The sequence below is a fragment of the Molothrus ater genome, chromosome 1 (assembly GCF_012460135.2).
Source record: "Molothrus ater isolate BHLD 08-10-18 breed brown headed cowbird chromosome 1, BPBGC_Mater_1.1, whole genome shotgun sequence".
In the NCBI taxonomy this organism is placed as follows: domain Eukaryota; kingdom Metazoa; phylum Chordata; class Aves; order Passeriformes; family Icteridae; genus Molothrus; species Molothrus ater.
In genome coordinates, this window is record NC_050478.2 from 62166633 (window position 1) to 62183177 (window position 16545).

At 40.5% G+C, this 16545-nt stretch overlaps 1 protein-coding gene across 1 annotated transcript in view; it reads left to right on the forward strand.

Moving 5' to 3' along the window:
• MBOAT1 (membrane bound O-acyltransferase domain containing 1) overlaps window positions 1-16545 on the forward strand; it is a 56673-nt gene that overhangs the window by 11586 nt on the left and 28542 nt on the right. Inside the window, exons 2-4 of the mRNA XM_036378925.2 lie at window positions 11865-12010; window positions 12518-12595; window positions 15856-15951. Coding sequence (XP_036234818.1) covers window positions 11865-12010; window positions 12518-12595; window positions 15856-15951 — 320 coding nt within the window. The remainder of the gene's footprint in view (window positions 1-11864; window positions 12011-12517; window positions 12596-15855; window positions 15952-16545) is intronic.

The following is a 16545-nucleotide window of genomic DNA, read 5'->3' on the forward strand; positions in this document are numbered from 1 at the left end:
GTAAAGGTGAGTGAGTTTTTTCCTCCTCATATTGCAGTTATCTTTGGAAAATATCAATGTAATAAACCAAAGCTCTGCTGCACTGCATGCAAATAGAACTACGGAGCTCCAGTGGGGGGAATGTGAAGAAGGCTTTAATGAGGCCAGGAAATTAAATATTTTTTTCTCAAATATAGTATAATGCAAATAAAATTAATTTATAGCAAAAGCCAAATATCTCTTTTTTTGTTTGTTTGTTTGCATTTCTTTATTCACCAACTGACGCTTGATCATGCTGTGTGTTTTCCTGTTAGATTTTGTTTTGATTTGGTTGCTAAGTTTGAAAACTAGGAAATGTGGGCTTTTTTGGTTTTCATTATTTGTTTGCTTAATTTGAAGGGGCAACCCCTCAAATTCCTTCAGAGCATGACTTTTTTGAAAGGTACTGATGATTTCCAAATATGTTAGTTTAGTGGTGGTTGAGATGTTTGACTTGTGCCAAGTCCTGAGCACTTGTCATCTCCAAGTTACTTGTTTTCAGTAGTGTCTGAAGCTGAGTGCCTAAAATTAGACATGCTCCTAAGTTCAGCTTTCAGACATATTTGCTGTAGATGTAAGGTGCTTGTATCAGGCACAACTAAACAGCTGGGGTTATGTTCTTGTCTTTTTGCATGGTTCACCATCCAAAATAAATGACTGTGGAGCAAATATGCTGCAAATTCTGAGCAGAAATAAGGAAGGAGAAAAAAAGCCACAACAGGATATTGTCACTGTGCACATTTTGTTGGTGTCTTCTCTTCCTGCCACGGTTCTGAAGGGATTAAAAATAAGTCTGCAGCCCACATAAATGAAGGTTAGATAAACATGTCATATATTGAAGAACACAGGGCAATAATTTTACTTTTAAACTGTACAACAATAGGAAGGGCCAGTATTTTGTGGTTGTAAAAGTGAATATCTAGAGCTGGCAGTTAACAGAGGTTTGCAGATTCTACATGGTCACTGTAATAACAAAGGAATTAAATGAAGATAGTTGTGTTTGAATTAGTAAAAAAGAAAAAAAGCAACACATACAAAGTTATTTGGAAATAGGCTAAAAATGAAGAAAATAGCTATCTAGAAAATCTGCTGTCCAGGAGAATCAAGTGCCTTGGGGGAAACGTGTGACTCGGCAAGCTGCTGGAAAATATAAAGTTTTCATTGTTTTTGGAAACAAAAAGAGTGAGTTTTTCTATGTCTTATGTTTGCAAATATAATTGTCTAATATAAACTGAGTTTCCCAATTAAATGGTTCTGACTAAGGTTTACTGCCAAAAAATGTGGTTGTGCATATATTTCCTGCCCTTGTGTGATGCTTCTTTTTTTCCCCATGTGAAAAACCTCTCTAACGTGCATCTGGTTGAGCTGACTGAAAATTAATTCTAAAGAAAAAAAATTCTCTGCAGATTCACTGCAGATTTCCCCTGGCCCTTACTGCTGGCTTCCCAAAAGTTTTGTGTGTCCTCTTCTGCCCGTGAAAGGTAGCTGGGAATACTTTCTGTACCTCTTTCACCAAATTCTGTTGGCTACATTAAAGGAGATTTTCTTTATTTAGAAAATAAAGCAAATCTTTATTAAGAAATAAAGATTTGCTTTATTTTGCTAGGTTGGAGCATAAGACAGCAACAGAGATCTTCATCTTTCCTTGTTGATGTACCCCAATATTATGTTTCTGTGCTTGTGTGAAGCATTTGCTTTGTTCTTCACTCCCTCTGCAAGTGCTGATCCTGTGTATTTCTGAGACAGAAAACTGCTTAGTCAAGGAAGAGGACAGGAAGAAGTGAGGTTTGTAGCACCTGCTTGGGGAAGCAGGAAACCGAATGTGTTTGACTACACCCATTGTGTGGGAGCATTGTCACCCTAAAACTCTTCTACACATATCTAGCAGTAGCTATGCTACCTTGCTTTTCTCCTGACTGGCATGGTTTGGGGTTTTTTTTTTTTTTCATTTGGTTTTGGGTTTGTGTTTTGTTTGTTTTGTTTTGTTTTATCCCAGCTCTGTTTCAGGCACTTGAAATTAGTGTAGAATACCAGCTTCTGGAATATGAAACCTTTTTATGGTGGCTTTAAGTGTTAAACCAAAATTTGAAACATGAGAAACTATGGGTCACTTTTGAAAACTTCATTTCTTACAAGTAAATGAAGTCCAGTTTCACAATCCAGGAATTTCTTTTTGCTTCTGGTAAAGTTAGTGTGTGTAGTATAAATACTGTTTATAAGTATGCACTGTACATTTCTGCACCTAACCTTACTCATCTAGAGTACTTTTACAATAGAAGTACCTGTTTTAGAGTTATGCTTTGGAATTTCATGAATTCCAACCTAGAATTGCCTTTTTTCCTCACTGAAATGAAAAGAAATTTAGATTCTGCTATAGCTCTGCTATCGAGATGAGTGTAAGGACAGATAAAATCCATCCTTTTTTCTAGCAAAGTCCATGCATAAAGTTTTTAAGCACATCCTAATAGGCTAATTTTACTGTGCCCTTGTTTTAAGTTACTATGAACATGACTTGGTATTTAAATACAGGATGTTCCAGATTTTCTGTGTTTAAGGGCCTAATAAAGGGTTACATAATACCATTGCAATGTCTGAAAAGTTTAGTATTTGATCAAACCACTAATTCCAAGGATAATGTGCTTAAATTTAGCACAGTGCTGCCAGTTTCTACAGTGGGGAAAAAAACCAACTTTCTTCTGGCATAAAATAACCTGTCAAGTTGCAACTTTTTTCCCCTTACTGATATTTGTTTCTTTCTGTTGTGTGCACTTACTGGGACATCACTGGGCTAATGAGAACAAAACTGCTCTGTTTGTATTGGTTTGTTTTTTTAAAGACCACTGACATTTTTCTATAGAATAGGAACTGAAAATAGAATTGCACAGACTTTGCAGCAGCAAGAATGGGGCAAGTTATTTTAGATGTGTCAGTTCCCATTCTACTGACGGATTGCTCTTTAAGCCTACTGTTTTATTTTTAAATTGATGAATATGTGCAGGCTCAAGGCTTTCATCTGGCCTGAAAGTTAAGTGTGTGTCTGAATTGGGACTTTACAAATACTGCTAAAAGGATCCTGCCATCTTTGCATTCAGGCAAGCCCCATTGTTATTTGGGGAAGATAAATTTACATTGAAGTCACAGAAGGGTGGTTGGGTAGACAAACATTTGTATGTATTCCTTCTTTGTGTTTTGCATAAATCAGCTGTGTACTTATCAGTTACACAGGCAAAATGAAAAGGTGCTTGGCTTATTGTGTTTTGCTCTAAGTTTTTAAAAACTAAACCTTTAAATGTGGTGGGAGAAAAATCAGGTCTGTGTTGATGCTGTTCTTAGTGCTGCTTCTTTGAAGTTATTTACTCAAGAATGCAGATGTAAAAACTGGGCTGAAATCTCAGGATCAGTGCTTGAGGCTGGTGACCTGAATCATGTCTAATGAGACCTGTCTTGGTCCTGCTTCCTTTTTGGTGCTGTGGTGTCCATCCATTGTCTGTGGTGGATGAAGGGACACAGTGTTGTGGATTGGGAGCTCAGCAGTGCTCTTGGAAGGTGCTGTGGAAATACCTGTTTGGGATTTGGGGCACTCATCACATCTGAAAAGACTAGCTGGAGTCAGTATCTGTTACCCAAGAATTCCTTTGTGAGAAAAAGGTGGGGAAGTGGTGTATTTAATGATTATGGATGCCAAGGATCCAAGCTCCAGATAGGTGCTGAGCCCTGCAGGTGGCTTAGAAAGAGAGGGGGAAGCAGTGCTGTGGTGCTCCCACCCTGGGAACTTCTTAGAGTTCTAGGGACTTTCAGAGAAGGCCTTGCAGGGACTCAGGTGTCTGCTTTGTTGTATCTTACTCTCCTGGAGTAGGTGTCTTCCTTGTTTCTGTTAATTTTCACTTAAGCATCTCTCTCCTAACTTTACATATGTTTAAATGGGGCCTTCTGAGCATACCTGACAGAAGAGCTAGAGTGTTGGAGTGAGGTAGTGATAGAGGGTAGATGGTGCAAGATGCCATCTTTCCTACCAGAAGTACTTGATCCAAGGGACTCTTTTGTGAAGAAGCAAGGCTGGTAGTTCTGGTATTGGGTTTTTTGCTTGCTAATTTTGTTGGGATTTTTTTTGGTGTGCCAAACTTCTTGTTTGGATAACAACACTTCAGTCCTCTTTTCTTTTTCTTATTAAAATACCCTCTATACTCTGACTTCCTAGTTGTAGTTCTGCTTTTAGACATGTCTGACACGTAGTACTGTGAAATACTCCACCTGCACAGAAGTATGCAAAATTATTCTTTTAAAGTATTTTTGGACTTAAAGGTACTGTAATTAGTGTGCTGCCTCACTGCTGAGCAGTCTGAAGGAGCAAGACAGATCTTCTAATAACCTAGAGGCATTCTGTTTTAAAAGAACCACCAGGATGACTTAAGGCTCCAGATTGTTTGATTTTCCTGCTGTTCCTATTACAGGTAGGAATTAGTGCTGCCTATCTTAGATACAAGGGAATTTCATCATTTGGCATCACTTGCTGAGAGAGCAGTAATTAATGAGGTACAGGTAGTGGCAGAACATTGCTGCACAGAAATGATCATTGCTTAAACATCTGTTCAACATACAGAGTCATTACGGCTCAATGTGAGAGCTGTTGACAATGAGCTAAAGTTGTTTTTGGATCAGATCCACATATTAAATTTATCAAAGGTAAGTGTATGGGAGTGTGACTTAGCACTATGATGTAGATTTGACTTTTCAAGCTTACTTTTGACTTAAATGTTTTTCCTTCAAAATTTTTGATGACTCAGGGTTTAATCTATAACTATATTTTGTGTCCTGCTAGTGATTATTCTGCTAGTGGTTTCATAGAGGTAATCCAGAAAGAACATCTGTTTCAAGTTTACAGTCTAAATCATGGAAGGATATTTGACCCTGTAAGTAGGGAAACAGAATTTACCCAGGAAAACAGCACAACAAGCCAAAATACTGTCAGTTTTGTATATTCTACTTCACCAACTCAATTCTCTGCATGCAACTGCACAAAAAACGCCAGGGCTGTGACAACTTAGTGCTGCTTCTGAAGAGGACAATAATCTTTAATTAGTCATGCATACATGCTTTTCTCTCTCTGTCTCTCCCATGACAGAAATTCTGTTTTCAAGCCTTTGCTTCTGCCCCCCCAAAATCTTCCATAGGACTCCTACAACACAAAGCCAGAGAAATAAGTCGTTTCTGTATAGCTCTGGAGATGTGACATGGCAGCAGTGGAATCACTATTTCCCCAATGTAAGTTGATTTTTCTCCTCTCTGATCCATGCTGATTGCAGTCTGCAGTGCCTGGCTATGAACAGAAAATACAGCATCCTGCAAGTGACAGTCAGTTCTGCTTCCTTTACAAATAAAAGCCTCTTTGTGCTGGCTCAGTGCACTGAGTTCTGTGCAAAGCAATACCACTGTGGGCAATAAGGGGAACTGCATGGGCCATGTTACACAAATCCTTTTCCTTCATGGAAGCCTAGGTCAGAACTCTAGCAGTGGGAACATGACATGGTCTCTGTGGTATTGCCCTCCTTTTTGGAGATGCTTGTCCTCTCCCTGTGTAGAGCTAAATGATCTCTGCAGAGGATATTTGTCCTTATAGTTCATAAAAATAGTCTGGAAGATCAAAATATTTTGAGAAATTTCAGCAAGTATCGGATATCTTTGAGATCTGATTAAAGACTATTCCATCTCTCATTCTTAACATGCCCCTTCTAAATATCACACTTTTGATGTTATGAAATGCTCTAATAACAGCAGGTCTGTTTTTCAACATCAAAGTAGAAATGTCTCCTGCAAAGTGAATTTAAACATGTTGTTTGCCAGGTGTCTTTGGTTATATGTGCAAAATAATCTTTTACACATGGAAAACAAATTACTGCATTTCTGTAGCTCTTGCTTTATTCTTTGGAAGAAAGGCATCACCCTGGAAGATGGGGCTGATCTCTGGCAGAGTGGAATGCTTTATTATGGCATTCCCTTTCCAAAATACTACCCAAGCACTGTTGTATTCCACAGACAGTGATTTGACTTGAATTGCTATTGCTGGAAGTAGTTTCTGTTAGCAAGGTTCTTTATGCTTTTCCAAATACTGAAAAGAGCTGTCTGGTTGTCTGTGGTAAGTCTGTGAATAGAGGAGAAAGTCTAATTTACCAGATAAAAACCATGTAGCAATCTCCTAAAGTAGCTCTTAGAAGCTCATTAGTAATGGCAACAGAGTATCTTCACCATGAGATGTAATTTCATCTTTCTACTGAACCACTATGAGAGGCCTCTGTTCTTGTACTTCTGTGCAGTAAATGAAATGCAGATTTAAACCTTTATTCTCTCATTTTTCTGCTGAATCCAAGACCTAGAATAAATTAGAGGCATCTTCTGCCATATCTATAACCTGACTGCATCATCTGCTACATGTGGAAGTGGACATGGACCTGATGCTGGCTGGGAATATTCTGACAGCCTGGCTGTGCTCAAACACACTTGTATCTCTCTCTGGGAATGTGTCTGAATGTGCAACATGCCTGGTTTTTATCCACAGACTGTGTGCTCTTGAGGACACACCAGCACCCTGTCATCAACAAGGGGCAAGTTAGCAGTGTGACTCCTGTTAGTGATTGTCAGAGTAACAGCATTAACAGGAGTTTTGCTTACAGAGGATGGTCTGGTTTGGGTAATGGACTTAATAGGCATTTGGAGTTTGGAGAGAACTGTGTGGTCAATTTGTTATATCCTCCTAGATTTTTGGAAAGTGAGATCAAATTTTCTTCAAGCCTAAGGGAGGAAAAATGTAGTAGAGGGAAAAGAAAGTGTTTTTGTGATCAAAACAGAATGCAGGATATTTCCTTCTGGTGCTTAACTGTAAGGAAATGGTTAAAAGCCCTAAAATAAGAGGCTATGTGTTTGACCTTAACTATCTCTTCCTACAGTGTGATCTAGGAACTCTCAACTGTGTATTGCCACTTTTTTAAACAGGGAGATTTGCAGATGCAAGGCTTATGGGGTGAGCAGAACTGAAACTTCCTGAAGTGGGTTATCAGTAGCCTACCTTCAACTACAAGAAGTAGTGACCAAAAGTCTTGGTAATGATTTGGTTTAAAGGTGTATAGTCAGATTTTGTCTCCTCTCATATTTTCTGTTTCCCATCTCAAGAATTTCTAGCTAGGAAATGCACTTTCTCTTTTCTCCTTTTCAGATTTTTGTGGGATTTTTTCTCAGTAATTTTTCAGTGTACCAAGCAACACTTTACCTCTCTCTTTGGAAATCCTCTATGGCTCCATGGCTTTCCTGTTATAGGGATTTGACCAGTTACTACTTTTGTTTGAGTTTGATTTTTCCTCCTCAGCCTTCACCATGGAGCCAGTTTGCTCCCAGCACAAAAAGTGATAATTGCTTCTATTCAGTGTTATCGACATCAGGCTCATGTCCTGCAAAGGGTGAAATTTTTAGATCCACCTATTTAACTCCAAGTATTTGGAACCTTTATTTTATGATTTGCCAACTGGCATTTGCCCTTAGAAGTGCCCACTTGCAAATGGTTAATTGGATCAAATAAAATACTGAGCAAAAAATCATATGGATTTCCTCTTAGAGTGGTTAGAAAGTTGAGGAGATGACTTTGCTATGTGAAAGGCCCTGCCTGTTGATGGAGATGACTGAAAAGGTGATTCCAATCCCTAGGAGTTAGTGTTTCCCCTTTACACATACCACTCCAAAGTTTGCCAAGTTTCATCCTGTTAAAAATGGGAGAAGATACAACTACTCAAGACAGATGGAACTGACCTTTTATGTACTTTGAGGGATTGGATTACAGCATAATCCAATAGGGGGATCTTGAAACCACTGTGTTTGGCTATTTTTGCATCAACATCGTGGGTGTTTGGTGGGTTGGTTTGACCTGATTGCTAACTTTGTGTAAAACTCAGATTTGCTATCTAAACATCACTGCTAAGTTATTGCTACTACAGAAAGAAAACAGGGAGGAACTACAGTTTCTTTTTTTCCTTTGTTGTTCATACCTGCTCTGGATCCATCAAGCCTTTTAAAGTTGAGACTAATAAAGGATTAAAGGCTTAATTAAGCAGACAACAATAATGATCGACTCGGTTGTGCTGGAGCTGTTCCAGATTTTCTCTCTCTCCGAAAGTGTGGATATCTTGTTTCTGCATTGCAAGGCTGTCTCCAGCTGGCTGTGGCTCAGACACAAGACTTCCAGATGTCGATGCAGAATACTGTGATGAGACTGCCTTTCTGTCTTCCAGTGTTTAATCATGGAAAATGAAAGGAAGATACTGTCTTCTTTTGGCAGCATATCATGTGCTCTGGTTCCTAATTTTATTACATCTTACTCTCTAGAGCATGGAAGAAAGTGACTGTAAAAAGCAAAGGTGTTCCCTTTCTGCTAGCAAAGTTGAAACAAGATGTGCAAAATTTTGGTGGCAACACCAAAGAGATGTGGCTAGCTAAAAACACGTGTCAAATGACTTGCAATGCTGTAAAAGGTTAATTGGCATATAATTTTTATTTCCGTGTTGTTTTTGCCTGGACACCATTCATCAGTTTTCAGAAGCTCTGAGTTTTCTGTTTATAAAGTGTTTCTAGCAACAGTGGAAATAACCAAAAGTATGAATCCTTTTCTCTTTGGAAAGGGAAAGGAAGGAAAGTGTGACTTAGTTCATTTGTGATGCAGCACATTTGTTAAATTCTTAGGGATCTGTTTACTTGGATGCCTTAAGTATGTAGAATGAAGAATAAAACTAATGTCAAATGGAATGCAGTAAAGTCACTGTCAGATGAACTGTCAGCCTTTGTGTGCATGCATGTGAACACTGCATGTGTTTGAAATGGTACCTAGAAATTACTAAATAGAGGAGGTTATATGAAAAGCTGTTGCATCCCTCTATTCCCTTGTGTGGCATTGGTGAACTATGAATTGCACACTCTGAAGGTACATATCTATAAGTAACCTGAACAGAAAGAGAGATAATAATTGTTTTCATTCTTCCTCTCTAAGTTTCCCAGGCCTGAAGCTTGGGAGAATTCTCTTCGACTGAACTGAGAATCTCCACAATGTAGAGCAGAGCAAGTCTGGTCTATTGTCAGATTATTGCTTGCTGAGTGCATTGGGTCTGTGATGTTTGGCTGCTGTGCAGGAACAACCCTTAGAAACCAAAAACTCATTGAAACATAAGGGTGATGTTTTGGCCTGGTACAAGGTTTTGCACCGACCCTTGCAAAAAGAGCTCAGAGTCTTGGTTAATTGTCTTGGTTAATTTGCACAACAAAATGAAGGTGTGACAGTGGCATGGTTGGTAGCACAGGTAACACATACTCAAAGGCCAAGGCAAGCAAGAGCATGTGTATGTGAGGCTGCTGTGATGCTTGTGATGAAGTCTCTGCCACTTTTTTGCTGCTGCTGCCACTGTCATTCCCTGCCTTAGCTGTTTAAATAATGTTAAAGTGTGTCTGCTCTGGGTTCTTGCACTTTCCTTATGCTATGTGTGTGAACCTCTGAGATCCCAGCATCGTTAACATCTCAAACTGGGCTTACAAGAGCCAGGTGAAAGTAAAAAACAAATGCCTGCTTATCGTGATGGTTTTTCCTGGTATAAAGTTTCCGTGAGTGGCACTGCACAGCGGGGAGTGTTGTCTTTCAAACAATCAACCACATCCGTTTCTGTGAGTCTTTGCACTTTCTTTCCATCAGTTTCTGTGAGTCTTTGCACTATCCTTCTTCACACCAGATCAGAGAAGCTCTGCATGCCACAGAGTTGAGCTGCACTGGATGTGCCAGTGTGACCCCAAGCTGGAGCAGGATGGGGGGTATTAAGGGTCACTGAATTGTCACTGATGAGTTGGCACCCATCAGTCTTCTCCCTTTGAAGGAGAATCATGAGAGTCTCTACCCTCTTTGGAATATACTTTGCTGTCTTCTGCTTTGGGTGGTGAGTATTTAGTCACCATTTAGACAAGACTTGGGTAAAAATAATTTTAAACTTCACATCAGCTCTTTTGGATTACATCTTTTTAATCTGAAGGCTCTTCCACTTGCTTGGAAAGGATGCAGTCAGAGCAGCCCTGTAGGAGCTTCAGCGGTTTCTGCTGCACCTCTGTCTGTGGAAGGGTGGGAGCAAGGTGTTAGCATTTTGAATGTAACTCTATGGTAACAGACAAGTTCAGGACTTCTACTACAGCATCTGGGTTTTGTGAGACCAGTGCAATATTGTTCTTTTGTTCTTTTTGTTCTACAGATCTTGCACTAAAAATGAAAATTACTTGCTTTGGTTATAATTCTGTGATACTATTTATTATAAATGCTGCTTGCATGAGCAAGAAATAAATTGATATTGTCTCTGCTCCAAACAACTAGAATTCAACATACCTAAATATTTAAATTATTGCATTATTCTATTTCATGACTGCCTGCATCACTGAAATAGAGCAACTGCACCAATGAAGCCAACAAACCTTTAATGGAAGCATTTTCATGAACAGCCAACACCATGTTGGATGTAGTCCACCAGAATAAAAGCACTTTGGGGCTATAATATCTTGTTAAACACATTGTAAATGTTTTTGACAAGAAGCCTGGCAGAATCCAACCAGCCCTGGACAGCCAGCATGTCAGAGCATTTCTGAGTGAGATGTATTATCCTGTCCTGGACTGATAGCTTCAGATAATCCTCTAATCCATGTGATTGCTTAAATGTTGCAGCCTGCTTAGTTTTGCTTGGTCTGGGATGACTTGCTGCTGGAGAGCTCAGGGTGAATTAAAAAAAAAACCCAAAAGATTAAAAAGACAAAAAGCAAAAATCAGGACTGAGACACTCTGACTGAATAAATGAATTTACCTCCAGCTGTCCAGGGTCCAGGCTGGACTTAAGGATGTTGTATCCCAGTGGTGTATTTGCTCTGTTAGAGACAGCTCCTGGCTCTGTTTTGACTGTGACTTTGATCTGTTTTTCCTCTGACTTCTGGGATTTTTGCTGAGGCTGTCAAAGAGAAGGTGACTTGAAGAAGGCAACGTGATGTCAGTTTTGCTCTGGAGGACACTGAAGCTTTTGCATGTCCTTGTGTCTGACAAGAGCAGCCTCTACTCCTGTCCTATTTCCCCTCTGCATCTCTTGTGCTCCCACTGCCATCTGTACCTCCTTGCAGCGAGGCCAGACTGATTTTCACATGCAGTAGCCAAAGAACATTTGAGAAGCATATTCCTTTAGGTGTCTGCTTGATGGTAGTGCAAAGTTGTTTGCTTCGCACTCAAACCACAAAACAATGGAGAATTGGAAGGTCTGTGTGGAAGATGCTGTGGAATGGAGGAATTCAGCTAGGGTGGCTGCCCTGTTCTCACTGCTAGTGAACAGTGTCACATCAGGATTGTTGATTTTGCCCTTGTGTTGGGGTGGGGGACAGTCAGGTACTGGGGTAATATTTCAGTCCCAGACTGCTTCCTGGCCCCTGCCCCTCGCCAAGAGCTCTGAGAAGGGGAGTGATGTGCCCTGCACCTGGGCCAGGCTGGCAGCAGAGCAGAGCCTTCCTCTGAGGAGAGTGAGAACCACCAGAGCCCAGCTGTACCCTGGGGCAGCTGGACCTGACCTTCCTCATCTGCTTCTGCTTCAGGCTGTGTGCCTGTTTAATTCCTTCTGTCACTGGCCAAGAAAAGTTACCACATGAGTTCACAAGGGAGAATGTTGAGAGGGAAAGATTCCTAGCTCATGATTTCGTCCCCTTTCCTTACCTCTGCTTTTAATTTTTCTGAGAACAGAGAGAATCCTCCCCCTCCTCCTCCTCCTCCAAGAATCAAAACAGTTTTTTGTTTTGCTTGTCTTTTACAGATCAATTTTGTAGCCTGTCAACTGTTTGCACTTTTGGCTGCATTTTGGTTTCGTATTTACTTGAGTCCCAGTCATGCCAGCTCTGCTGTTCGCCACGCATTTGCCACCCTCTTTGGAATATACTTTGCTGTCTTCTGCTTTGGGTGGTGAGTATTTAGTCACCATTTAGACAAGACTTGGGTAAAAATAATTTTAAACTTCAGCTTTTTTGGATTACATCTTTTTAATCTGAAGGCTCTTAATGCTACCTTAAAAAAATATCCTAACCAACATAACCATTCCAAACCCTCAGAGTAAAGTGACTCATAAAAGTATTTTTAAGTGAAGTATTTAATTTAATTTGTGATGTTTGTTCTGTAATTTAAGGCCACACCAGTCTGCTGTGAAGATACCTCTTCTGGAAAAGATGTATCCAACTTGAATGTGCACTTTGAGCCAGGCTTCTCTTTCAGTTAAACACATGGATAATATCTTTTTAATTAGTATCAGTCGTGTTGGATAGTCAGATGTCCTGTGGTAATCCATGTTTACTGGTAGCCTGATATGACATCACATTGATGTCATTTGCGTGGAAAAATATTCTCTTGCTCTGAACTGCCAGCACTTCCAGATAAAATAGCAATTATCTAAATACTCACTTTGTTGTCTTCAAGGTATTCCATTCATCTTTTTGTCCTGGTGATGATGAACTATGGCATTATGAATATGGCGAGTATTCCCAACATTCACAGGTGAGCTGATGTGGCTGCAAGTCTACAGCTGCCCCTCTGATAACTTCTCTGCTTTCAGGGAGAATCATGAGGAGTTTCTAGAACCACCTTTTCTTCTTTCCTTCCTTCTTTTCTTTCCTAGTTATTTGCAGGAGCTTTGTTCATGGAGTTACAGAAGCAGCTGTAATCTCAATTTGTGGTTTTTTTTGGGTTGATGTATTGCATTTTCCTATGAAATCACTGGCCTCAAAAATTGACTTTTGCAAGCATAATAATTTATGGACAAACCTTTGATTTTTTAAACATAATGAAGTCATGTTCTCCTTGGTCTTGTATTCTTCCAGATTGCATTTTATAATCCTTTTTAATGTGTTTTCCCCATTGCTGTTTGGCCTTTAGGTATTTTCCACTTATTCTTGAGTTAGGTTGTTCAAATAAGGTCACCGATGCAGCTTAGCTTAGTGATTCACAAAATGAGGTCTTGCTTTTGGTACTGGGCTTTGTGAAAAAGTAGAAAATACCAGAATTGTTATTGCTTCAAGCAGAAGCTTATGGTTTGGGTGTGTGACAGGTGTTTTCTGTCTCTGCACTGTCTGGCTGTCTCTGTAGCTGCTGCTGAAGGCTCAGAATCGACATAAATCTGGGCTGGGGAATGGAAACCCTTTCTTCACTTGCCTTCAAGGCCAGGGCTGTCTGAGAATCTGATGGTCTGATAAACCTGTCACCTTCCTTTTTTTCATGAGGAGGCCCCTTTCTAATATCTAAATGGGAACCCTACTTATGATTTTTCTAATATTATTCAGAAATGTGAACTGTAAAAAGCAATCCTGTCTACAGCATTTTGCACCAGCAAGATAGGGAATTAACAAGGTATTTTTTTTTACCCTCTCACAGAGTGCAAAGCCCAGAAGTCTAGAGATAATTAATAATGTCATAAAAAAGAAAGGTAATTGGACAGTGTTTGTTAAAGGAATGCCATCCAGAGACCAACCTAAAATGTCTTACAAATTTGTATTATGGTTTCCTGGTCATTGTCCCTGCCTGTCATTGAGGAAATGCAGGAGTTCGTGGCTATAGATCAGAAGAACCAAGTCTACAAAGGAATCATCCACTAGTTATTTACATCTTCCCAGACAAGGTGGGGTGGTGATAAGGAAAAGGACACAGCTTCAGAGGGAAACCCCCTCACTCTTCCTCTTTAGCTAATTAGCCACAGTGGCTAATAACAAAACAGCTTTATACTGAAACACAGATCAAGCCAGTTCATATAATGTCACCCATTGCTGCAAGACAAGCAAATGTTGATTTGAGTCAATGTGAAATGTCCATCCAACCTGCTGAAAAACCTCAGGAGTTCTGAGGGAGGATTGGGTTAGGGCTTTTCTATTGTGTTCTACTAGCCGTAGCAGTGTGACTCAAAGTGCATCCACATTGTTAATTTTGGCAAAGTAACAATATTTTCAAACCAGATGAGAGTAAGCTTGAACGAGTCCACTTTAAGGTCTCGACCTGTTCATACAGAGGAGCAGATCCCTCAGAGTGGGGCTTCAAGACTTGCCTCTTATTTCCCCAGAAAAACACAGTGGAAGAGAACAAATTAAATAAACTGCCTAATTTAACCTTCATTCTCTTTTCCCTGGTTATTTTTTGCTAGTTTGCTCTCTGGTGAAGCTGCTAGCCTTCAAGGCCTATAAATGGACGAATTAATCCAGCATCAGAAATGCTCCCAGCTGCAGCAGCAGCTCAGTGTATCTCTCCCTGCTTGCCCCCTGTTTCAGTCTAAGTGCTTTACACCTCAGCATGGGGAATTATTTTAGATCCTTCATCCTATCTCTTGCTGTTACATGTCTGACTCGCCTTTGGATGGATGCTTGCCATTCTCCCTTGATGAGAGGGGAACCCAAGGACCTTGCTGAGGCAGGACTGGATGCTTGACCCAGATAAAATTCGATAAATTCTACTCTGAATCTCCTGAAGAATCTGTCATATCCCTTCAGTCTGCCTTTCATCCAGCTGTTTGCTGTGGGCCACATGACCTGCAGGTTGCCTTGTGATCCATCACTGTCACTCACACTGCAGCTTATTAGCCCCCAGGGAGGAAAAACTCATTTCTTTTAAAACCAGCCATAATTTGACAAAGGCCTGGCTCTTTTTCAGTTGTCTGCTGCCTGATCCTCTTGTCTGATTTCACCTTTAGTTCTCCCCTGTGGTGGGTGCTCTCATGGGTCCAAGAAGGACCCTCTTGGCAATGTGTGCTGACCAGCCCCCGAGGCTCAGCACTACCAGGCACGCAGGATGTGCCATCTCCTCCTGTAGTCTGTTGCTCTTTTCCTCTTCTGCCCTGCATGGATACCACAGAATAATAACCTCACCTATGGAGGACACCAGCAGACCTGGTCCTGGCCTGTCCCTGGGGTGCCAGCCTTTCATTCTGGTGTCCCAGCTCTCCATTGCATGGTGTAATTTGCTTAATGTGTCAGTCTTTCTCCAAACATCCATCCAGTTCCTTCCTCCCCAGAATCCTCTTCCTTGCTCATGTAAATACAGGGAGAAGTTACTTGTATGAAATGCTGCGTCTGCCCATGCAGACACTGCAATATTTTCAGTCTTCAGACTATGCAGCTGTTAAGGTAGAACCATGCTACTGCCCTGCCCAACAGAAGTGTGCTACCATCTTGAAATACAAAATGAATTTGTCACATCCTACCTAAGGAATGCTTCTGAAGTGATTTTCTAGGTCCTTTCCAATCTATCTGATTCTATGATTTTTCTGGAAGATGGTGTGCTTCAAGTCTGCCATTATATAAAATCATGAGAGAGAGAATACCTTAAGCTTGAAATAGTTTAGTATTTTCTATCTTTCCTAGATCTGAGGAAGAGTTGTAAATAAAGAACGTTTACAGACCAAAATGCAGTGGATAACTTCAGTGAATGACATACAGTATCATCTGCTTTCAAATACTTAAGTTGGACAGAAATTCCAAAATAATATGTGGAGATGGGAGCTTTGAAAATTCAATTTTGAAACTTGAACTGATCCTATTTCTTCTTCCATTTTTTCTCTACCCCCAGAATGAGGAGACACCTCTGTAAGGTTTCAGCTGGGGACACAAAACCATCAGCCCCCTTTGAGAATTTCTTCCAGGCCTTGTAGGCATAGCTCCAGACCTTTTAACAATCTGATTTGAAAAAATTGAAACAAGCCCAAGCCAATTTGAGTGATTCTAGTTCTTTTTGGTACTTGTGTTGGTAACTGTGTGTTCTGTGTGTTATGTTTTTAGGTACTCCTTTGTCGTAGCCATGGGATACCTCACACTGTGCCACATAAGTCGAATATACATATTTCATTATGGCATTCTCACTACAGACTTTTCCGGGTGAGTGAGTCTGCAAACTGGTTCCCTTGTCAATCAGTATTAATTGATTTCAATAAGTAGTAAGAATAATTTTTATCTTATCTGTGGAGCACCTGCAATTTTGTTTCCCTTAAGCTTTTTCTGAGGCTTTTGTTGTGATCTTTGGGGTTTTGTTGGGGTTTCTTTTGTTTTGGATTGGGTTTTTTGTTTGTTTCTTTGGGTTTTGGTTTTGTTTTTTAAAAAAGGAATAAGCACTGTATGATTTTTGCACTGATTCATTGTTTCTACTGTTCTCTTGCTGGAAGCTGTGCAGTTGGGAAGGTAGAGCTTAGTTAGCTAGCTAGGTTTCCCTGCAGAGCAGCCTGGGAGGACAAGTTGGGCAGTCTCTCCCTGGAGCTGTAGGAGTGACTTATGTGGCTGATGGTGGTCTGCCCTGAGGGGTTGGGTGGGCTGCTCTCCTTCCAGCATCCTAGGCACAGCTGTCAGCTCTGTGTCTCCTCTCCCCCATTCTGATTTACCTTGAAGCCCCAGCTGGGAAGGTGTTTCCCAGCCCAGGCTCTCCAGGATGTGAGGGCAGGACTTGGGCAGGCGTGAGATGCTGGTGGAGCTGAGTGA